The sequence below is a fragment of the Esox lucius genome, chromosome 2 (assembly GCF_011004845.1).
Source record: "Esox lucius isolate fEsoLuc1 chromosome 2, fEsoLuc1.pri, whole genome shotgun sequence".
Classification (NCBI taxonomy): domain Eukaryota; kingdom Metazoa; phylum Chordata; class Actinopteri; order Esociformes; family Esocidae; genus Esox; species Esox lucius.
Window position 1 is genome coordinate 4,218,282 of NC_047570.1, and position 24,482 is coordinate 4,242,763.

Consider the following 24,482-nt stretch of genomic DNA (forward strand, 5'->3'; position numbering starts at 1 on the left):
GTGGAAATGGATTCTATGGTCTAATGAAACCAATAGCTTTTAGGCCAGAACATTTAGCGCTGTTTGATGCAAGCTTAACACCACACATCATCCTGAGAACTCCGTCCCTACCATGAAGCATGGTGGTGGCAGTGTCGTGTTATGGGGATGCTTCTCTGTGTCAGCGTCTGGAAAGCGTCTGTAGACAGATGGCAAAAGGGATGCATCAAAAGTACAGAGAATTTCTTAAGGAAAACGTAGCAAGAGACGTGGGAGAATATTCATCTTCCATCAGGACAATGACACCAAACAAAAAGGTCAATGTTTCGGAGTAGCCTACTCGAAGCTCGGACCTCAGTCCAATAGAATATATGGGGAAAGAGTTAAAAATTGACATTCACCCAGGATCCCTATTGACTGAGCTTGAGCAATTTTGCAAAGAAGAATGGGAACATTCGCTGTGTCCAGATGTGCAAAGCTGGTAGACTGATCAAATTAGACTCAGGGCTGTAATGTGCCTCTAATACAGGGGTTGAACGCAATACATTGTTTTGTATTTGTAATTCATTTAGAAAAGTTTGTAGATTTTATTTTTCACTTTGACATTATAGACTTGATCAATGGCATTAACTCTAAATTAAAGGCATTTTTATTCCATGTTACACAGAATGTGGAAAAGTCCAAGGTGGGTGAATAATTTTGAGAACCACTGTACATGATTCACTGATAATGGTTTTGTGTTCCCTTTGTGTAGATTCTGGGATTGGTCTTCTCTATGACAATGTTCTGCCAAGCAATCAAAGTGGAAACTTTCTACGCCTAGCATTTTCACCTTTTTTGCTTCAAGGGACCTCTGACCAGAGCAAGAGGGAGGCACCCTCCCAAACTCCACTCCAACAGACTCTTTCCATCCCTTGTATATTCTGTGAAAAACCGTCTTCAGTGACGCTATCGCCTACCAATCCTCATGTAACATCTTCACAATGTCCCTGTACATGTTAAAGAACCACAGTGTTCATTCTGGAGCTGATGGGCAGTTTTTGCTCAATGAAATGTTCTTTGCTCATTTGTGGTCAATATATAAATGTAATATACAGACATATAGAGACGTAATCCTTTTTTAAAGATACTGTGTTTTAAGTTATTTGGAAGCATTCTATGATCAGTAAGCATTTGAAAATGAGGACCTATGATGCAGACCAAGAGTACATTTGTGCATTAAGAACGCCATGCAAGTACTTAAGTGCATGGCTCTTTTAATGGTGTTAATTAAATGTATGCTTCGCCTAAATAGTCTTGGCTTTGAGTTTTTTTTTTTATTCTCCTTACAGTAAACTGAAAAGAATGGTAACATTGACCTCATAGTACTTGCTCAATGAAGAGTTAATATGCATGGAAAAATATAAATACAATATCAATACAGCAACTACAAACAGGTGTATGTATTCTCCACCACAAAGTAGACAAAAACAAACACCATCATGTTCTCTTACAAACTTACAAAGGTATCTCTAATGACTGGATCAGTAAACACAAAAGGAAGAAATCTTCAAACAATGCCTTTTCTGCTTCGTTAAATACAGTAAGTAAATAGTAAATATCAGACTAATAACCACTAGCAGTTTTATGACCAATCCTCACTCATTCACTACAGGCAGCCTGAGGTTATAGTAAAAATGTTTACTTGTTATTTGAACATTGAACCAATGTCCACACTTCTCAGCCCTAGTTCTCACCACATCAAAGAACCTTGCTAGAATTGATTTCAACCTTTTTCTAGTAAGTAGATTTGCAATGTAAGATCAGAGACAGTGTTATTGTTTTGATTAGCCTAAGGGCGGAGTGAAACATGTACCTTAGTCTAAAAGGAGAGTTCACTTAATATAACTGGCTTTTCAAATTCTATTTCAAAGTCTATTGGTGTACATTTTCTACTTAAAAATGTTGTGGAGTGACCCGTATATTGTGCAAACCTTTGTTCCCTTCCCCTCATAGGATCCATAATTCATTCCCATGTTCACTTGCTTTCTCCCATCCTTCGCTTGATCAATAAAACATAGGCCTACTGTATACACACTCGTGGTCCTCACTTCTCCACTGCCTTATCTTCTCGACTCTGAATCTGAACGTTGACCCAATCCTGACTGACTGAGATGATGAAACAGAAAAGAGGGAGTTCCAGCTCGCAGAGTAAATATGACAAGGGTGTTAACGGGAAATACTTCACAGATATTTCATAGCTACTTGTTGAAGGTAATTGTCTTGAATAAATTTTTTTAATGCTTACCATGATTAAAATGGCAAAATTATAAATGGTGCATGTGTATGTAAATAGCCCCTAAAAGTTGGTGAAACAGCAGGGCCCCAGACCACCCCACAGCAGGCTTGAAATTCTGACGCAATTCATTCAATCGGACCAAAAACTGTACAGCTTGAATTTTATGTCAACTATAATTTGTCATAATTTCACACAGGTTTCATAGCGACATCTTGCCAGAGATGCCTTATACAGCTATGTATCCTTAATTTTAATATCCCTGTGATTCTTTTGAAAAAAAATAAGTTATGTATGGATCAAGTGCACAGAAGCAGTGGTTGACCTTTAAGGAACAAGAAAATCACTTTTATTTGTCTCGCCATGGATTTGAACCTGGGTCTGAAGCTACCACACACCCTAAACTCACGTCTAGTATATTTAAATGAGAAAGCACCAACTAAGAATAAACATATCTTACAGGTTTACTTATGTCAGGCTACATCTCACCTATGAGACCAGTTTGGTGACCTCTATGCAATTTGCAGTCTTTCACCAATGTTGGTTATTGACAAGGCAGCAGCAAAGACAGTTTCACAAAATAGCAAAATTAGTGAACGATTGCGCAAGTAACATCCACCCATCCTAAATAGCCTGATTTCTTTCTTAATTACCGAGCATTTATCAGGGCTAAATATAAAGCAATCTCTTATATTTGCCACAGTTAAAATCCTTAGCCTGCTGGTTACCTGTGTAATGAGTTATTATAGTTGTCCCAATTTGATGCAAATTGAGTTGCTTTAGATTTAGCTTGCTGTGTGGGCTGTCTGATGTAAATGTCTTTGGGGTGTGATGTGTGGCCCTACTGGTCTAGCCTTCCAAGAGGCAACTTAAAGACATGTTTAAAATTAAAGGAATTTAAATGGCTATAACAGTTCAGTTTTTATTATATTATATATTTATTATATTTTTACCTTCCCACCGATTTGTCAGATCCCACACAGCTGGAGGAAAATCAGCAAACAACTAAATGGTTATATCCATCTCCAGTCATGCATCTTAAGTTGGTACAATGTTCACAGTTGTATGTCAACTCCAACTCTCCAATGTACTTATAAACCAGCACATCTTTCCCAGTATTTGGAAGTGGTATTGTTTCTTTTTTGCAATACTACCTTCCATTCTACCATGTGGTCTCCCAATTATCCTGTATTTCCTCAGGCTAGCCTGCTCAGTCCTGACTGTTCAATGTGCTGAGAATTATTTTGGTATCGAATACTATCCATTGCCTTGCAAAAGTATTCAAACCCCTGCCCAAAACCTGTCATTTTACTCAATTGCAAAAGGAATATTAAACATTTTTCCTGATGGATATTTTATTTTAAAACACTGACAATCAAAATAAATTATTGTTCAGTAAAATGTATTTTATGTTGGGACCAATTTTAAAGAGAAAATGTGAAATATGCCTGCAGAAAAATTCAACTCCAGTGCTACTGAAGCTCCTAGTTTACAGAGATGACAGAAATCACCCTACATTGGACACCAACTTACCACTGACTTCCACCTGTGAACCATTAACATTACTGTCACATTTTCTAGATAAAAACCCCACAGTTAAAGAAGCATTGGTCAGGTTGTGAACATGAAGGAAAATGAGCATTCTATAATGTTACTTTACAATAGGTGGAAAGTAATACAAATGTATAGATTAGGAAATGGGTATAAAATAATATCCAAGTGCTTGGAAATCTCACAGATGGATCAATAATTAGCCAACAGAAGCTGCATCACACCACCACCCAGGCACTGCCAAGAAAAGGCTGTCCCTCAAAACACAGCTGTCAAATAAGACAAAGACTTCTGAGAAGCCAGAGCTCTCTTAAAGAGGCTTTGAAGGAGGTAAAATAATGGCGAATCGATCAATCATTCCAAGCACTCTGCATAAAACTAGCCTGTATTTGAGGGTGTCAAGAAAGAAACCTTTCCTCAAAAAGTAGCATCTGATCATGAGAGTAAGCCAGCTGCAATGTGGGAAAAGGTCTTGAGGTCAGATGAACAAGCTAGTGCTTTTTGTCCTAAACTCAAAGCGCTGTGAGTAGAAATTACATAATTCATCTTGTTAAAATTGAAAAATGGATTGGGCAAGATTCCAGAAAATGCTGCGAGGGAATTTGCTTCAATGCGCTAATAAATTAAAGCTTGGGAAAATATTCACCTTTCAGCAGGACAATAATCCAATAAACACATTCAAAGCAACGCTTGAGTGTCTCAAAAGCAAAAAGAGGAATGTCCTTTAAAGCCCAGCCAGTCTTAGTCTCAATCAAATAGAGAATCTGTGAAACTATTCCAGTGTTGTCAATAACCATTGTACAACCAACATGTACAACCTAGTGCAAATCTGCCACAAAGAATTGATCAACATCACTGGTACATGTATTGACCAAGCATACAGTTAGCACAAGAAATAATTGGACACTGATAAGTTGTGTAATTTTGGCTGTTTACATAAATATATTCAAGTTGTAGTTAAATAATGAATATGGGCTTAAAAGGCAGTTTCTCAGCTTTAATTTAACATCCAAATTCATCCAAAAGAAGAGTTTAGGAATTACAGCTTTTTTATATGTAGCACCCTCTTTTTCAAGGGACCAAAAGTAATTGACCAGACAATTGACTCAAGAGCTGTTTCATGGACAGGTGTGGGCTATTCCTTTGTTATTTCTTCATCAATTAAGCAGGTAAGTGGCCTGGAGATGATTTCAGGTGTGCCATTCGCATTTGGAAGCTGTTGCTGTGAATCCACAAAATGCAGTCAAAGGAGCTCTCAATGCAAGTGAAACAGGCCATCCTTAGGCTACGGAAAATAAATCAGAGATACAGTAGCAGGAATATTAGGAGTGGCCAAATCAACAGTTTGGTACATTGAGGAAAAAAAGAACGCACTGGTGAGCTCTGCAACACAAAAATGCCAAAAATGGATGTCCACAGAATATCATTATCCAAGTCTACCATGAAGAGAAGACTTCGAGAGTAATTACAGAGGGTTTCACACAAGCTGTGAACCATTCATAAGACAATAATAGAAAGGCCAAATAAGAATGCCAAAAAACATCTAAAAAAGCAAGCCCAGTTCTGGAAAAGCATTCTTTGGACAGATTAACCTAAGATCAACCTGTACCAGAATGATGAGATGGAAAAAGTATGGTGAAGGCTTGATCCAAAGCATACCACATAATCTGTAAAACCCAGTGGAGGCAGTGTGATGGCATGGGTATGCATGTCTTCCAATGGCACTGGGTCACTAGTGTTTATTGATGTGACAGAAGACAGAAGCAGCCGGATGAATTCTTACGTTTATGGGTATATATTGTTTGCTCGGATTCAGCCAAATTCAGTGAAGTTGCTTGGGTGGCGCATCACTTTAGAGATGGATAATGATCCAAAACATACTGCGAAAGCAACCCAGGAGTTTAAGGCAAAGAAGTGAAATATTCTGCAATGGGCAAATCAATCACCTGATCTCAACCCCATCGAGCATGCTTTTCACTTGCTGAAGACAAAACATAAGGCAGAAAGACCCACCAACAAACAACTGAAAACAGCTGCAGTAAAAGCCTGGCAAAGCATCACAAAGGGGGAAACCCAGCGTTTGGTGATGTCTATGGGTTCCAGACATCAAGAAGTCATTGCATGCAAAGTCTTAAAAATGACAATTGTATGTATGATTGGGTTAATTTGACCAATTACATTTGAGCCCCTGAATAAAGGTGACTGTGTATGAAAATGGTTGCAGTTCCTTAACGTTTCAAACTTACAAAATCAGCAGGGGATCAAATAATATTTTCCCTCACTGTACATACAGTTGTGCTCAAATGTTTCCATACCCTTGGAAAATTGGTAATACATGTACCATTTGTAAAGAAAACATGAGTGAGCAGGCAAAACACATCCTTATGGGATTCAAATAAAAATGTAGGTCATAACAGAATGGCACAATCATAAAACAAAGCATGGCAACAAAGAAAAAACTGACCCCTGTTTAAAAGTCTGCATACCCTAAGATTTTAATACTGTGTATTGCCCTCTTTAGCATCACTATCCTTAAATAAGATTTTTTGTTTGCATGATCAGTCATATTTTCAAAATCAATGCCAAAATTGCACAATTTCTGCCAGGGTATGCAAACCAAAAGACTAAAACCTGTTATTGCAGTGAAAGTTGACTGTCACACGTGTAGGGGTTGAATACTAATGCAAGCAACATATTTTTTTTTATACATTTTTTTCTTACAAATATTTCCCAACACAAAGCCCTGTAAAGCAAGTATTAGTGTGTTTGAGTGTTTTTAAATAAGATATATAGCAAAATGAAACTTCAATCCAATATTTGTAATTTAGTAAAATGGGAGAACTGGTTAAGTCTTTAAAATACTTAAAACCCAGCCAGTCTTATATACACAGCACTGTATATAATATCTACCACTGAAATACACAAGTGGATGTTTCAGTTGTTGTTTCTTATATGAGATTACCAACCCAATGCCACGGTATTAGTATGTCACAGATCTGTTTCCAAATTACTTTAGATATTATACAGATATTATACAGACCTTAAATGAAACTGCTACATTTTCTGATTTGTATTGGTATTTGCATTGTGCACCATGGCTGGTTTTGTATTAATGGTTGATAAATTCAGACAATTAACATCCTTTTTTGATTAACTGCACCTTCCAGTTTTGCAGTAGGTCAGTAATGAGTTGATCATATTGTTGTGCAGTGCGTACTTTCCATACACAATTTATTATTGCAAGTGACTTTCTTTTACCATCCTAATTGTCGACGTCATTCATACAGTAAATGTTAATTTTAATAAATATTGGGCTTTAATTAATACATTTGAGTTTAGCAATGTGTTTTTGCTGTAGTATCTAGTCTTCCCCCTCTAGGATAAAATAAAAATCTAATAAATGCAGTACTGTCTCATTAGAAGGATTATTTAAACATTTTTGGAGGAGCTTGGCAATTTCACTGGGGTATTCATGTGATTGGGGAGCACCTTTAATAGCTGGCTAGAAAACCTATTTGGATTTAAATATTATTTTGGTATTTCTGAGGATGTACTGTAAGTGAAAGCTTCAAAGCGTTGATGTTTGAGTTGTAGCCCTGCGGATTCATGCTTGTTGAATAAGTAGGCTAGTTTTAGACCTTGTTTACATTACTCTACATTTCCCAGAAATATCGAAGACTTGAGACGCTAGAGTATTTGGTTGTTTAACTTCCAGATATTGATAACTTGAGACACCCCCTACTGAGGTAGCGTGCTCTACATTTTCAATAGAAAACACATTTGACTGTTACTGTACAGTATGTATAGTATCTCTACTCCCTCTATAGGCTCACATTAATAGAAGAGATCAGATCCTCCCTCTGGGTCAGACAGTTAGCCATTTATATTCACAATTAAAATATGATAATGGATCTTTCAGTTGAACATAAAATGTATGACATAACCATCAGAATACCAGAGGCCAAAGGTTCTCCAAGTGTGAAAGGAGTCGGTGGCTGACTGCATTTCATCCTGTGTAATTAAGACTACAGGATTGTTTTTGAGTCTCTTTTTAAACATTGCGTAATAAGGAGAGAAACAGAACAGGCACAGGCTGAAATATCTTACCACAAACTGGGTGAAAATGTTTTGGTGAGATGTTGACCTTAAATGATTTGTACCATGTTTGTTCTACATATTAACACAACTAACAGTAACTTGTGTTTAGGGGGGGAATGTATTTTCCATGCAAATTCACTGCTCAAAAAATTTAACACAAATCATCACGTTATTACAGTCAATTAAACTTCAGGGATATCAATCTGTCCAGTTAGGAAGCATAAGCAATTGTGAATCAATGTCCCCTGTTTTGGTGCAAATACAAGTGAAGAGACGCACTGGAGGCAACATCAAGACAATCCCCAAAAAAGGGAATTGTTTTGTAGGTGGTGGCCACAGACAATTGCTCTCTCATTATCCTTCCTGACTGAATCTTCTCTAGTTTAGCATTTTGCTAGTGTCCTTTTCACTACAGGTAGCATGAGGCGATACCTGCAGCCCATTGAGGTAGCACAGGTAGTCCATCTCCTTGAGGATGGCACATCCATACATGTCGTCACAAGGTTTGCTGTGTCTCCCAGTACAGTCTCAAGAGCATGGAGGAGATACCAGGAGATGAGCTGTTATGAGGAGTGCTGGACAGGGCCTTAAAAGGGCATCAACCCAGCAGCAGGACTAGTTTCAGCTTATCACGTCCTCTAGTGGGACCTGTGCTCACAGCTCAGTGCTGTGCAGCTCGATTGGCATTCATCAGAGAACATCAGAATTTGCAGGTTTGCCATTGGACACCCCATTCTTTTCACAGATGAGTGCAGATTCACACTGAGCATATGCAACACGTGAAAGAGTCTGGAGATGCTGTGGTGAACGTTATGCTGCCTTCAACACCATCCAGCATGACCGGTTTAGCGGTTGGTCAGTGATGGTCTGGGAAGGCATAACCTTGGAGGGTCGCACAGACCTCCACATGCTAGCCAACAGTACCCTGATTGCTGTTAGGTACTGGGATGAAATCCTCAGACCTTACGCTGGTGCAGTGGGCCCTGGGTTCCTCCTGGTGCAGGACAATGCACAGCGTCATGTGGCCAGAGTGTGTAGGCAGTTCCTGGATGATGAAGGCATTGATGCCATTGACTGGCCTTCACGTCTCCCAGACCTGAATCCAATTGAGGACCTCTGGGACATTATGTATCGGTGCATCCAACACCACCAAGTAGTGCAACAGACTGTCTAAGAGCTCATTGATGCCCAGATTCAGGTGTGGAAGGAGAATCCCCCAGGACACCACCCGCCGTCTCATCAGGAGCATGCCCAGACGTTGTCGGGAGTGCATACCGGCATGTGGAGGCCATACACGCTACAGAGTCACAAAAGTTGCCAAGACAAAATTCACGCAAATTGGAACAACACATGATTTCAACTGTTTAGTTAGATTTTTGGTGAGTTTGAATCTAGCCTGCAGTCGGTTGATTTTGGTTTCCAATTCCTTCTCAACAAATTACACAATGTAAAGTATGTCTTTAATATATTTTGTTCATTGAGACCCAATGAGTGATAAGTGTTCCCTTCATTTTTTGAGCAGTGTATTTTGATTTACTTCCAACCTATTTAGAACATTAGCCTAACAATGTCAGCAATGTCTGACTTCCCAGTCATCAGTTTGTAATGTTTCAATGTGCCTATCCAATTTTTGTAATCCGATTGTATTATAACTGGCAGACCACATAACTCAGCCTAGCTATTAGAACAAGTATGTCATATCAGTAGTTCTCCCTCATGCTGGCAAATGTAATATTTTCAGCACATGACAAAACAGGCCAGCATCACTTAGAATACTTGATGTGGGTATTGACTAAACATCCAAGCTAGCTTCATCTCTATAGCCTGGTTACACAGTAAACAATGAAACAATTCTCATAATTGGGGTGGACTAGGGTTAAAATATTCATGAATTATTATGACAGTTTGATCTTTCCTGTGTGTACCTCAACTGTAAGAACAATGCATGTAGAATTCACAAACATCAAACATTACTTAGACCAACCTTCAGCACGAAAGTCTTAATTGAAGTGGAGTTGATTTAAGAAGTACAGATCTCCTCTCAGCTCACGTTTCTGAAGTAATATAAGGTCATATTATATTATTAATGAATTCTAGGTGAAGCTAATACATTTGACATGAGCTGCATGCTCTTGTGTAATATTATTCTTAAACATTCTAAGACTAGATTTATTTTCCTTCTGACTAGCTCCAAAGGAATCTTCCAGACTCCAGATGAGACAGATCATCACAGATCACAGTCACGTACCCACCTTCTATTCTTCTCTGCATCCTACTCTGTCAGCATTTTGTGCGATTGCACCAGAATTCCCATAATAATCTCTCTGAAATGTCTCCCAATATATCATTATAGAGGGTTTGATGTTGAGGGGAGTTAAGGAACCTTGTGGATGGGAGTAACAGAACCGTAAATAAAATATATTTAATGACAAGTACTAATATCAGAACTGATTGAAACAATAGATTATGGATGTCAATGAGGATATTCAAAAATAAAATGGATACAACCATTGTCAATTCTAAAGACAAAATCTTCATTTTTACAAGTAAACCTGTACTGATCTTTCCACCATCCAGTATTTTGACCAATCACATCTGGATTTGTTAATCGGATCCTTTCTAGAGTTTATTAAATTGGTCCAAAACGTGTATCTGAATTGTGCTGCCTTGCGTAAATGTAAACAAATCAAATAGGCATGCTGTTGTACTTCAGTGTCCAATTCTGGTGGGTGGATTTTATGGAAGTTCTGATATCGAACATCTTATTGGAGCTGAAATTAAATATCCCTCCCTGGGGTCTCGGAACAGTCGAAGTAGAGGCTACATACATAGTGTTATAATGACGTCAAACTGAATTTCCATGAAAAGGAAAACAGTATATTGCATCATATCTACATGTAAGCTCATCTGTTCACCTACGCTGGTCCAGTATCCCCTCGTGGGCAGGTGCGCTTCTCTTCAACAGAATAACTTACATTTAAAGGAAATTCAGTTCTACGCTCGCAACCTGGCACTGTCTTTAGTTGAATGTAACTCCTGCAAGGGGTCTAGCCTAGATCATGAGGTGCATATCATACACTGAAGGACAAAAACATTTCATAGATGGGGGACATGATTGTTTCTATATGAAATGCTAATGCAATACAGGCACATTGTTTTTCAAATCCTGGAGACTTCTGGTCATCTCTAAGTGTATTCCATGCCAGTTAATCATTGATTTAGCATAATTTCCTCACAGTGCTGCATTATGTTCTGTAGAGTAACTCTTCAAAAAAATGCCATGTAATATAACAATTACAGCTTTTCTCTCAGCCCGAGCACAGCTCCTCCTTGTGACAAGTTTGTCCCCATATATAGTCCCAACTGAGTAGAGAACAACTCCAAAGACAATGCTAAAGATCATGGCATGTAGTTTCTGAAAAAAACAAAACTGGGTCAACACTGCAGCTATGATTTAGTCCAAGGGACCAGTGCTGCAATCAGTGACATCTTTTAAGTCATTTAAGATGATTCAATATTAGATGCTGTCATTGCCAGTTAGCCATTGCTTTTAAATTGCTTTTTAAATATGAATGGACTTAGGAGAAGCTTTAGAAACCTTAACCGACTGAGAGTAATGTTCAGAAACGAAAATGTAATAAATATTTTAACTCTACAGAAAGATCAAAAACATCCATGCACCAATAATGAAACACAACGAGCCAAATGCTGAGGCACACAGTACTAAAGCAACCTTTATTAAAAGAAACATGGAGAAACACAACAAAGACAAAATTGCTTCTATTTTTCTTCAGTTCTCTCTTCCTTACTGACCACCTCTCCAGACGTCAAATAATTCATACATGGATGGATCCCCATCAAATCCACAAGTCGACAAAGTGATCTGACATCACAGCTCCTCCCTCCATAACAACTGGCTTTCCAACCAGTCTCTTTGCTTGTCATCTTCATAATGGTTGACAACGAGACCATTTGGTTTGTCCAAGCGCCAGTGAATTATTGGTCGGCTGGGACTGAGTTTTACATTGTCAAAAATATGTAAATTTGTGTGAAGTTTCCAAGTCGGACATGCGCAGACCGTTTTTATGTATAAGTATTTACAGAGCCCTAACCCAGAAGATCCAACTCCAACCCCCAATCTCCCCTCCATAATGGCTGGTTTGGGTGGGAGGGGCTAGTGGATTCTCGTCAGCTCTTCCACAATCTTGATTACCTCGTCCACGGTGGCCTCACGCTTCATGCCGCTACCATCGTCAATCTGAAATACAGGGATGGGGCCGATGTAGCAGAGCGATCAACTTTATTGAGCAGGACTTGGGTCGGTGTTGTGTACGCTCACCTGTAGTGTGCTGACTACTTCTTGCATCTTGGCGCGGCCCAGGTCTAGGAAGCTCTCGATGAGGTCCCCGTCAATGAAGCCTGCAGCCTGCTCAGTCTTGCGCTCAGTGTGGAAGGACCTCCAGGTGCCAATGGGTCAAGGAAGACAGCCGTCCATGTCATGTCTTTTAAAGGCAACCCAGTCCTTAGTGTACTGGCCCCTAACATTGGTTACACTGCTTGAGTAATCAATGAATGTTGCCTATAAAAAAATGTATGCCTGTAGTCAAAACAGCAAATGAGCAGAAATGTCACCATGATTCGCACCCCCTTAAACTCTGTATCAAAACTGTAATTCTTAGAGTGCTCCCCATAAATACTTGCACACTCAAGTACAATCCAAAATGTCTGTAGACCAATAAGACAGATTCAACAGAGTGATTCTTTCCTGTGACTCCCCATGTAAGCAAGCACCATCTGATATGGTTGACAGAGATACCACTGTGGAAGCTTCAGGTCCTTCATGTCAAGCCCCTCACCATTTTAAGTTGCAGCACCAGTGCTATGAATTAAACATTTTAATTTAGAGCCCAAAGCATGCGGTGCTGGACCAATTTGGACTGCCCTCTAATGGAACCCTAGGGACCGGTGGAATGCTGTGACCAGGATTTGAACTCCTGACCAAAATGATGATGCCAAACAGCGAGGCAATGACCTTACCGCTGTGCTATTCACAAGCCCAGCGATTATCATTCTGACAGCATACATCAAGGTAAGTGGTATCACGCATCGCCTGCCATGACAGTGACGCAAACCAGTTCTGACAAGGCGTTTTCAATGTGATACTCAGGGGAACACACAGAGACACACACACACACAACCACCAACTGAGACGCAAACTTCCACAGACACACACCCAACCACAGAGACGCAAACTCCCACAGAGACGCAAACTCCCACAGAGACGCAAACTCCCACAGAGACGCAAACTCCCACAGAGACGCAAACTCCCACAGAGACGCAAACTCCCACAGAGACGCAAACTCCCACAGAGACGCAAACTCCCACAGAGACGCAAACTCCCACAGAGACGCAAACTCCCACAGAGACGCAAACTCCCACAGAGACGCAAACTCCCACAGAGACGCAAACTCCCACAGAGACGCAAACTCCCACAGAGACCCACCCTCCCACAGAGACCCACCCTCCCACAGAGACCCACCCTCCCACAGAGACCCACCCTCCCACAGAGACCCACCCTCCCACAGAGACCCACCCTCCCACAGAGACCCACCCTCCCACAGAGACCCACCCTCCCACAGAGACCCACCCTCCCACAGAGACCCACCCTCCCACAGAGACACACACACACTCACCCACCAACCGAGATGCAAACTTCCACAGACATACACCCTCACCCACCTACAGAGAGACACACCCATCCACAGGAAAGACCAAAAGGATATAAGCTGTGCTCGATCTTGCCCACGCTCTTGATGACCTTATTGAGTCGGCTCTGTAGGTCCAGCAGCAGGCTGTACCAGCCCTCGGATAGAGAGGTCACCAGACCTGAAGACACGACACAAGACCGCTGCCATTTAAGGGACAAACCAAGAACGAGCACTAAAGTACGTGATGCTTGTGCAGATTGTATGTTCACTGGTGTAGTCAAGGACAAGCTAAAAGGGGAATTGTCTGAAAAGAAATAGCACAAGGTGGCTTGAGTTGGACAGTTTTACTATTGGTTCCTAATGAACGTTGTGCACACAGCCAATCACAATTAAGAACCAATTAAAGAAACCAGGTTCTGTTATGGACTAGAACTAGTTCAATGGTCAGATGTATGACTGTTTTATAATCAGATGTGATGGATTTTCTTAATGTCTATTTCACCGCTGTATTTTAGATGCTTTTTATATATCTGTAATACTGGGCTCATCTGTGAGAGACCTGCATCTAAGCTTGATTCCGCTGTATAAATGTAAAATTAAAAATTAAAATTGAAGATTTCTAAGTGACGGAGACAGAATAGTCACCAGTTTCTCAGAAGCATTTTAGAGGGAAACAAGGACTTTTGGCTGGATTTAAAATCTACTTGGAGCTGATGAAACAGCTGCAGAGGATTACAGTAAAACCTGCTCCCAGATTCGCAACAAAAATGAAAAAAACATCACCTGGCGTAGATATTTTACTGCCCCCTAATATGAGCCTGATAGTAAACACCTAATTTGACAGTTAAGACATTTTATTTCTCTGATTTTGTCTCTTGGGCCTAATATGTATGTGCCCGGGCAGCAGGTTGCAGTAAAACAATTAAACATTTCAATTTTCCCCCTACCTCAAGGGGCCCCAAAGGGCTGAATTAATCACTCTACATGCTGTTAGTTTCAGGTTTATGGGGCTGAGGGCACTAATACATGTTCACTTCTTTTGAAGCAGTGCATTTCCATATAAATACATATATTCTTGTAGAACTGTGAAGGAACCTCAATAAAATAATAGCCATTACATCACTTCAATGAACAATGAGCTTCCGCCATTCGTTCCCCTTTTCCTAATTGCCTCGGCTATTAAAGAATTGGAAAATAAAATTTGACCATGACGTTCGCCCCTTTCCACAGCACTCTGCCTCTCTTAAGACTGGTGCCTGTATGAATTTGAGTTAAATCTGCATTGGACCACTTCAGTGCAAAAGTACTGAGCCTAGGAAAACAGATCAGATCAATCGAACCTTGAAACTGGCATTGAGTACTGGGTCGTGTAGAGTAGGCACAAAATATACTGTATAATAAAAAAAAAGTGCCAGCGGTATCAAAACAGTGCTACCACACCATCTACTGCAGTCTAATCACGGCTCTGGGGACCCCCCCCCCCCAAACATTAACACCTCACTGTAAGCCTTTGATTACTTCAAGTCTGGCAGGGTGCTAGGGCGATAAGATGCAAACCCCAGGGATCTCTGGGGCCCGGGTTCACGAGGGCCATTACCGATCATGCCGTTGACCGTCCCGAACAGCACGGAACCCTGAGTAGGGGTGGAGCTCTCGCCCAGGTTCTGCAGCACCAGCGAGCCGTGGGAGAAGACGTTAACAAACTCCCCCAGGTGGAACACGCCCACCTCCTGCAGGTGCTGGCGCTCCTCGTCCGTCGTGGCCGCGCTGCAATAAGGAAAGAGATCAACCGTTTCCTTCCAACTCACACTTAGGCACTGTGTACCCATTTATTCCTTTTCAGGGGAAAGAAAGCACATTGAATTGAATATAATCAAGCAAAGTTGGCGGGGGGGTAAAGACTGAGACAGGGGAGGAGAAAAGGTAGATGAGAAAGCACCGGGAAGATAAAGATGCCAGGTAATGAGTAAGAACGAGCGAGCTACTGAGAGAGAAACAGAATGCAAATTGGAAGACGGGAAGCGAAGGAACACAGTAGGAAAGGGAGAGAAGCGGCGGCGTCAACAAACATGAGAGAGAAAGGTCAATGGAATTCAGCAATGGTGGATGATTAACTCGATGGCTTATGGAGGCTGGCTGTTGGGAGCACCGGGACCTTCTGAGACTATGAATACCATGTCTTTGCCTCTTTTGCAGTGTTTTAGTGGAGGTCCAAGGTGTAGGTCTTCTGACCTCCTCCTTCGGGTTTAGACAAGGGGGCAGTAAGAGAGGATGTTAGGAGCCGGGGAAATGAGAAGGTGAGATTGCACCTTACCTATCCTTCTGACACACGAAGAGGTTGAATGCATTCTCTGCCCCTAGGAAGTTGTCGTCATCCAGGATCTCCACAGCACTCATCCAGTTGGGATTGAAGTCACGTGCAATCTGAGAGGGCGAAAGAGGGTGCAAGTGTACAACCAATGGCCTGATTCAATCAGAGGTGGGGGACTCGAGTCACATGACTTGACTCGAGTCACAATTTTCAGGACTTGTGACTTGCTTGATTAAAGTATGAAAATGACTTGACTTTGACTTGAGAACAAGTTACTTGAGACTTGACTTGAAGTTGAAGACTCGACAATGACTTGAACTTATAATAAACAAACAGCAATAAAATTATTAAAATTATTATCAGCACCACTAATCAGCACCACTAATCAGCGTATGTGCCTTTAACGCTGCACAATTCAAACCGCGCCAAACATGGCAGACAGTAACGTTAGTTGAGCTCCACAAAGAGTATCGTTTGGATACAAGGACTGTGAACTGGACCGTGTGAATAAAAAAAGATTTGCCAGATGCAAAATAAGCAACACAAGAGTATCTGACACGACAACTACAACGTCAAAATGTCATTCGTCATTTTAAGAACCACAAGGTAAGAAAGTAATCTCTTTATATTCAGTTTAACTAAGATCTATAACGATTAAGTTACTAATGTAATTAATTAATCTTTTGTTTGTCATAATTTGGCCTTGGTTGCATATTATGTTTATTTTTTTTTCTTGTTAGAAATGTGACCATTATCATTACTGAATACGTCTGGTAAATAGATGTAAGGGAATTTGACTATAACAGCCTGAATTTTAATGTTGATGGGCATCTTAAAATGAGCAGGCATGTATATTATTACACGTAGGCTATAATGTCTGTATTAAATGTGCGCATTTTCAAGTGTTGTGGACTGTGTGTGGAAACTAAAATGCATTGTGCTTACACCATAACAGTTAACTTTACATGAAAGGCTAACATGGAGGCGCCGATGTGATTACTAGCACCTAAACATATTGAAGAATTATTTTTTTTACTCATACAGACAAGAATCATTACAGCGTAGTTACATATTAGGCAGTTTTTCAGTCACAATAATTAGTTTATAAGGTTGTTAATATTAGCCCTTATTACATGGATTGGCTGAATTCCAGTGCAGAATGCGTGTTATTTCTTGATAACAGACCGTTGCCATAAAAAACAGCGCGTTGCTATGGACGCAGCAGGATTCTAACCAGAGACGGAACGCACTATTTTCTTTAGAGGAAGCAATACAATCGTTTTTAAATCAATAAATTCCTTTTGAAATCAATATTTTGTGTCAAATTATTGATTTATTTGGTAGGTAGCCATGTAATAAGCGGGATAAGGTATAGCGAGGCGGTTGTTATAGCGAATACAACCCCTTCAGGCTGATTCAAGATCCCTCCGCTTCATCCCCCCAAATAATTGTACCGCGGAGGAGAAAAATATTTGATTTTGAAATCGAGCTTCGCACCGAGCGCACGTCAGAAACAGAGGACAGTGTGTGTGTGTGTTCATCTCTTTAGTACTGTGACTTGACTTGAAACTTATAAGGACTCGACTTGACTTGCTTAGGGTGAACCCTTGACTTGCTTGATTTATCTGAACTGTGACTTGAGACTTGACTCGAGACTTGATGGTTAAGACTTGAGACTTGCTTGGACTTGACCATGTGTGACTTTTCCCCATCTCTGGATTCAATAAACTTAAATATTAAGCCAAAAGGGAATTATTGATTCCAATGTTTTAGAGACTCTTGGAGTTGTCAAGTTATTATTCATTGCAAGGGCATGTTGTTGAATCCTGCCTAATGTATCCCATGAGAGCCACACTGTTTACAAAAATAAAATCATTAAAATGGTCTGTTCCCCAGCTGTGTTCCAATTCTACACACCCTTCCTAGAAGCGTACTGTTCATGCACGTCTCCTGTCCTCTAAGAGGGGGAATGTGTAGTATAGAGTTGGGACACGGGTTGGGTCTCTCTGTGTTGTCCCTTACCTCCTCAAAGTTGCCCTCCATGGGTTTGTAGGCCAGGAGAAGCACAGACCTCATCAGGTCTCCAACTAGGATGAAGTCTCCTTTGGTCTTCAGGTAGAGGGCCATGATGTTGTTGTAGTGGTTGCACTCTGTCCTCAACTCTTTCTCAGTGGTCCACTCGTACAGACGCACCTAGGGGGCGGGGAGTCACATTGGTCATAACTTTCCACACTTTTTTTAACCGATATTCTCGTGATCACAACCTGGCCTCATTGCGGCAACTACACAGCAAAGCAAAAAAACACTGCGGAGTGCAGTTTGATGCGCGCATCACTTCTTATCTCGCTGCTTTGTTAATCAGGGAGTATACAATGGAACATACAAGCTCGGGACCCCTTGAGCGCAGCCTTTATGGCAAAACCAGGATTTAAACTTCGGGCCACAACGATGGGTGTAATCAGACACTCGGAAACCCACAGAGTAGTCTCTTGACACTGCAGCCTGGTTCCTGAGTGACAGGTTATATTTGTACAAGACATGCATACTCACCTAAAGGATTATTAGGAACACCATACTAATACTGTGTTTGACCCCCTTTCGCCTTCAGAACTGCCTTAATTCTACATGGCATTGATTCAACAAGGTGCTGAAAGCATTCTTTAGAAATGTTGCCCAATTGGCACTAAGGGGCCTAAAGTGTGCCAAGAAAACATCCCCCACACCATTACACCACCACCACCAGCCTGCACAGTGGTAAACCAGGCATGATGGATCCATGTTCTCATTCTGTTTACACCAAATTCTGACTCTACCATCTGAATGTCTCAACAGAAATCGAGACTCATCAGACCTGGCAACATTCTTCCAGTCTTCAACTGTCCAATTTTGGTGAGCTCGTGCAAATTGTAGCCTCTTTTTCCTATTTGTAGTGGAGATGAGTGGTACCCGGTGGGGTCTTCTGCCGTTGTAGCCCATCCGCCTCAAGGTTGTGCGCGTTGTGGCTTCACAAATGCTTTGCTGCATACCTCGGTTGTAACTTATGTTATTTCAGTCAAAGTTGCTCTTCTATCAGTTTGAATCAGTCGGCCCATTCTCCTCTGACCTCTAGCAACAAACAAAGCATTTTCGCCCACAGGACTGCCGCATACTGGATGTTTTTCCCTTTTCACACCATTCTTTGTAAACCCTAGAAATGGTTGGGCGAGAAAATCCCAGTAACTGAGCAGATTGTGAAATACTCAGACTGGCCCGTCTGGCACCAACAACCATGCCACGCTCAAAATTGCTTAAATCACCTTTCTTTCCCATTCTGACATTCAGTTTGGAGTTGGGAAGAAAGTTAAAACTATTGTGTGAAATCACTTATTGCTGAATAAAATCTCAAATTAACCACCTTCTGCTTGCAAGACATGTGCGGCTGGCTCTTTACAAGAGCTAAGAAAAGGTGTGTACTTATATTAAAGGCAATAACAATTGTCAAAACAATGACTATGCCATTTGTACATTCTTAAAAATGCCTGAATATAACAGATTAAATCTATATATATTTTTTATAACCCAATCCACACTGTCATGTGGCAGTGTGACCACCTGTCACACATTGCAACATGAAAGTCCTTGAGGCAGCAGAGAAACCAGGGTAAGATTGTGAAATGCATGAAATGTATCCTTGCGAAAACAATCATCACAATCACTAATTAGCTATGCACGCTTCGTCAAATGTAAATAAAAACAGAATGTGCAAATCATATAAACCCTATATAAACAATAGAAAATAGTACCAAGACAACATATCAAATGCTGAAATTGAGAAATGTTACTTTTTCTTGAAAAATATATGCCCACTTTGAATTTAATGCCAGCAACACATTTCAAACAAGTTGGGACAGAGGCAACAAAAGACTGGAAAAGTTGTGTAACGCTAAAAAACTAAACCTGGTGGAATATCAACAAATTAGGTCAATGGGCAACAGGTCAGTAACATGATGCCTCTGGAATGATAAATAATACTCAAATTCAAACCTGGGCATGTATTTTCCAAAAACAATGTCTGTTTCAACATTTGATTTGGAATTTAAACAGCGTCCCAAAGTTTTTGTAAATCCCTGTCAATAGTTTTTATTTATTCGCCAAAAGGGTTGATGTTTTTAACAAAAGCGCATTTGCAGTAAAACATCAAATGTTTAGAAATCAGCATATTTACCTAAACACATTGTCAGCAGGAAATATTAACTAGGGACATCGTGTCAATGCAAGCAGAGACATATGCAGCAGTTATTGCAGGATTGTGTTGAATGCATGTCTGCACCACACACTCACACTGGGCTGCCTGGCTCCATTTCATCCTCACAAACACCAGCATTAATTCAGCAGGAACATTACATGATTATTTCATATTGAAAGATGTGCAATGTTACATCAATTAGAGTTGCCATGCCAAATAATTAGTTACATTTTCAGAATTTGACAATTTTAGGGAACAATAATATTCTGTATAATTTATAATTTTCTTAATAAACAGATTTTAAAACCTTACAATTGTCGTCATTGATCGCTCCACACACCTGTATTTCGCCATGCTGTGTGTCTGTGCGCACGCATCAGTGCGTCAAACTGTCAGCTGAATGGTTAACAACACCGATGTCATGGTAACAATGAGGCGCAGGAGCGATTTCATAGCAAGTGAAACCATTGGCCAATGATTCTCTAAATGCGTACAGCTGCTAGCATTTCTGTGAATTCATTTGATTATACTTAGGTCTATGATATTTGATAAAGCAGAAAGCATTAACTGAGCGGTGGTGGACAACTGGCTAGGAGGCTCTTTAGAGCTTCAATTTTCAAGAAGGTCTTTAGTGTCTTTGCCAGCAGTGCTTATTCCTGTGATTAGGCTGGCAACTTCAGTGGTTTGAAGAATTTACATAATTGAATAATCATAGTATCCACAAGCTGTCTGTATTAGGCAATGGTAAAAAAATATATATATAAAAATCTGACAATTAATTGGTATTGTATTTTTTGGTATCCCAATAACCAGGATTAGCTTTGAAAAACAATATAAATGTATTATAATTCAAACCACATTTACTTACTGTGCTGTTGATGCTGGCTAACAGTTTGCCGTTGAATTCCACCATGGAGTAGACCGCTCCCTTCACTTCCTTCTCCGCGACTGTCTGCAGCTTACCTTCACAGAGGAGATGCAATAGTTTGTCAGGGATTGAGTTACAGGATCCTGAAACCCTACGGATGTTGTGTTTAACCATTTCTTTAGGACTGTAAAATAATGCAGAAAATTAATCAAACTCTTTGGATTCCAGCTAAGAGCACCAGACAAAGACTGTTGGAGAAGAAACTGTGAGGAAGACAAAACAAATATGAGAAACCTGTCCCTCAGGAAATAATTGCGCGCAAAACAAAGCATGGATGAAAAGATGGAATCCCTGAGCAGGGATTCATGAAATCTTTATGAACCCGGTTGCCTGTCCACTTTCTATTTTGCCACTCTGTTATATCGGAATTAAACATGCCATGCTCTCTGAGACAGAACCTGGACAATGTATTCTTAGGGAGGCTGGTTGGACCTTCAATCTTAACGCCCCTGCTTCCTTTGGTCCCAATGTAGAGTCTGACCTGAAACCATTTCTTTCAGTTTGTCCTGCTAATCTGTAAACAGCATTGTCTGTATTTCATGAAGACTGTTGCAGGTCACATGACCATAAGTTCCTGATTCATGCATCTTTATAATGTGTAATTTCCAAATTGACCCATAAAATAATAGCAATCATGGTTATAAATACAAGCACCCGAGTGTTCCCGATGAAACCCCATAAGCACATGACCTGAAGAGTTTAACATTCTACCCTGATGAAGGAAGAAATGCCCGCAATCAATAATTGAATGGTGGCATCTAGAGTACGCGGCCATTTCTTTTTTTTAAAAGGGTGAGCAAATAACACAAGAGGAGAATCTGTTTCATCTCTTTCTCACCGTCAGTGTAGTGGAAGACAATAATGCGGCCTTGCTTGGGCTCCGCCTCCTCTGGGTAGACCATGGCTGTGCCAACGATGAAGTAGACTGAGGGGTCCCGGCCGAGGCGGCAGGATACCATGCTGAGGGCGTATTCGCTCTGGAGGAACTGGTGGGCATGGAGCACTGGGAATACACACACGCAAACTCACACACCTCAATTGATGACAAATCACGCATGACATGACAGTTTTGGAAACTCTAAGAATACATTCACCTGCACACCGGTCAACACCACCACCTTCAGCAAACTAACACGTCACATTAGTTCACCTAGAGTCGACACAAACCATCACATCAAGTTAAAGGAAGAACCGACTCACCTTCGAAGGTGTGCTGGTCGACAACTAGGAGGCTGTGCACCTCAACCTCCTCCCCAAAGGAGGTCTCGTGTGGGGAGGTGCTGCTGGGGAACAGCTTACTGGAGCTCACGCTGCTAGACAGCGCCTGGAGGAGGGGGGGTTGTGACATTGACAATATATCAGGACATTTTTGCAAACCCAAAGCCAGCGAGCAGGGATTCTTCCTCAGCTGGTTCTCGTCTGAATAAAAACACCATATTTCTAAGTGGGTATGTGGAACGTTGCAATACGGAACGGAGACAACAAATGATGTGCATCCTTAGCATTCGAGGCGTCCCACCGAGAACCCAAACAGCATCAACACGTAAATAAATCACAGCAACGTTCTCTCTGAAGGCAGACGCTACGGTTCATATGGGGAGAGGTTAGTGACAGTGTTGTTCCACCAAACACGACGGGGCACTTAAGTAGCGATGCGTGGAGCAACTGTGGAATGCAGAGGCACAGGGACCGCATTCGAAAGGCCCTTGATGAGCCGCCCGAGAGGCTTTATGGAATGGGAGTGCTTAGAGGCGTAAAAACAGCAGATGGCGTGCAGCTACCTGAGTGCTGGCGCTGGGGCGCACCGCCGCTGTAGTCCCGCTGGCGTCCTGCATCTCCACGCGGCTGGACAGCACACCAAAACACTGAGACACCTCCTGGTAACATATCCTCCTGGGGGGTGGGGAGGTGTTAACTGATTGAAAGTCATTACGGATTATGCGGTTTGCTTTTAAAGTTTTTAGACTATAGGATTCACGGCACTCCTGTGTTGTTGGCAGCAATGTTTTCATTTGAAAAAAGAAGCTGTCACTGATGGAGTGAATATAAGAAAACATTTAAAGCGTAGCTCTATCCAATTCTGCCTACATCCCACCCACAGAAGACAGCATTCCAAAATGTTGTTTGGGGGGGGGGTGCTCATAAACACACATTTTAGGCGTGGATTAAATTCTTAAGACAGAGTTACACTGCATTTTGGTAACAAAACTAAGAAACGAAAAAGACTGGAATTACTTACAAGCCAGCCTAAGCACAGACGGCTATGCACTGCTGTAATATGGCTAATTTGTCACTACATTAAGTGACTTTTCAGACCCCTCACATTTATTGGTGTCATATTACGAATTCAGATACGTTCTAAGGCTGCCCCAATGATTTTGATTCCGTTTCTGTGTGCCGCTCACACAGCCACTCATCTGAGGTGTTGCTCATGTAAACGCCTGTCATTGCACCTCCTCCCTCTCCTCTCTCTACTTTAGCCTCCCCCGCTGCTTCAGAACTTGCCAACAGCATTGTTGAGTGCAAACAGTGCTTCACGCTGTTTAATTGACAGAGAGATGCTTCCTGGCAGCAAAAATATGCAAACCTGGCAGCTAAAATATGCAAACTTTTCTTAAATATCCCAGATCATTAAAAACATTAGGCTTTGGATACTCGTGTCTTTCCATCTGCTCTTCATCTACACAACATTTCATGACCCGCATCACACCTGCTTACCCAGGTTTAGCTATTGGTGGTCATGTTGGCATCAGAAGTGCGCAGTGCACTAGGGCTTTTGCAATTGGAAAATGCACAAAAAAAGCATACCCGTTGCTCAATAAAAATAATATGTAGAACACTTAAATTGGAAAATAACGACCCTAGCAAGACTAGAATAACTGTCTAACTCCCGCAGCTGAACGGGAAGGTCCAAATTAATGTTACACCATAACTAAGCTAAAACATCTGTTTTCCCATGAAAGCAGTCTTCCCTTTAGAAAGAAAAAGTTAGGTATTACCTTTCACCATGTTAAAGTACACCACCTCATCAGAGAAACATGGAGGTATTGTTTTGGCTTGGATGGCTGCAACTGACACGCTTGTCTTCACTGTCAATGTGACAGGATGAAAATGTGTAATGTGTAATTTTTTTTTAATATAAGAATACTGTTTCAAAAGGCAGATTTAAGTTGGTCGACTGCAGCCCGCAATGGGAAAAAATAAAAACATCAATGTCGCCTGATTTAACTTAGCATTCATCTCCTTCCTCCCAATGATCAAAGCATAGGCAGTAGATTGCTATCCTATGCTTTAACTTAAACTATAATCTATAATGCCTTGAAATGGAAAAACAGGCTATAGAGCAGATTTCATGAAGATGTGTGATGTATTGATCTAATGTGCCCACACGCCCGCCCACACACACA

General features: G+C 41.0%; 2 protein-coding genes across 3 annotated transcripts in view; one reads left to right on the forward strand and one right to left on the reverse strand.

Annotated features, from left to right (window-relative positions):
- The window catches only part of tspan4a (tetraspanin 4a), a 138,136-nt gene extending 136,081 nt beyond the window's left edge, over positions 1 to 2,055 (forward strand). For both annotated transcript variants that reach the window (XM_010897090.5, XM_010897089.5), the window contains one exon: positions 734 to 2,055. In XM_010897090.5, the coding sequence (XP_010895392.1) occupies positions 734 to 802 (69 nt within the window). In that variant the 3' untranslated portion in view covers positions 803 to 2,055. The remainder of the gene's footprint in view (positions 1 to 733) is intronic.
- Positions 2,056 to 11,611: 9,556 nt separating this feature from the next.
- The window catches only part of ddb1 (damage-specific DNA binding protein 1), a 40,071-nt gene continuing 27,200 nt past the window's right edge, over positions 11,612 to 24,482 (reverse strand). Inside the window, exons 17-26 of the mRNA XM_010897087.5 lie at positions 22,857 to 22,968; positions 22,276 to 22,399; positions 21,914 to 22,078; positions 21,016 to 21,110; positions 17,945 to 18,115; positions 15,926 to 16,035; positions 15,209 to 15,378; positions 13,687 to 13,789; positions 12,243 to 12,366; positions 11,612 to 12,161 (exon numbers count right to left, since the gene is read on the reverse strand). Of these exons, the coding sequence (XP_010895389.1) occupies positions 12,078 to 12,161; positions 12,243 to 12,366; positions 13,687 to 13,789; positions 15,209 to 15,378; positions 15,926 to 16,035; positions 17,945 to 18,115; positions 21,016 to 21,110; positions 21,914 to 22,078; positions 22,276 to 22,399; positions 22,857 to 22,968 (1,258 nt within the window). The 3' untranslated portion in view covers positions 11,612 to 12,077. The remainder of the gene's footprint in view (positions 12,162 to 12,242; positions 12,367 to 13,686; positions 13,790 to 15,208; positions 15,379 to 15,925; positions 16,036 to 17,944; positions 18,116 to 21,015; positions 21,111 to 21,913; positions 22,079 to 22,275; positions 22,400 to 22,856; positions 22,969 to 24,482) is intronic.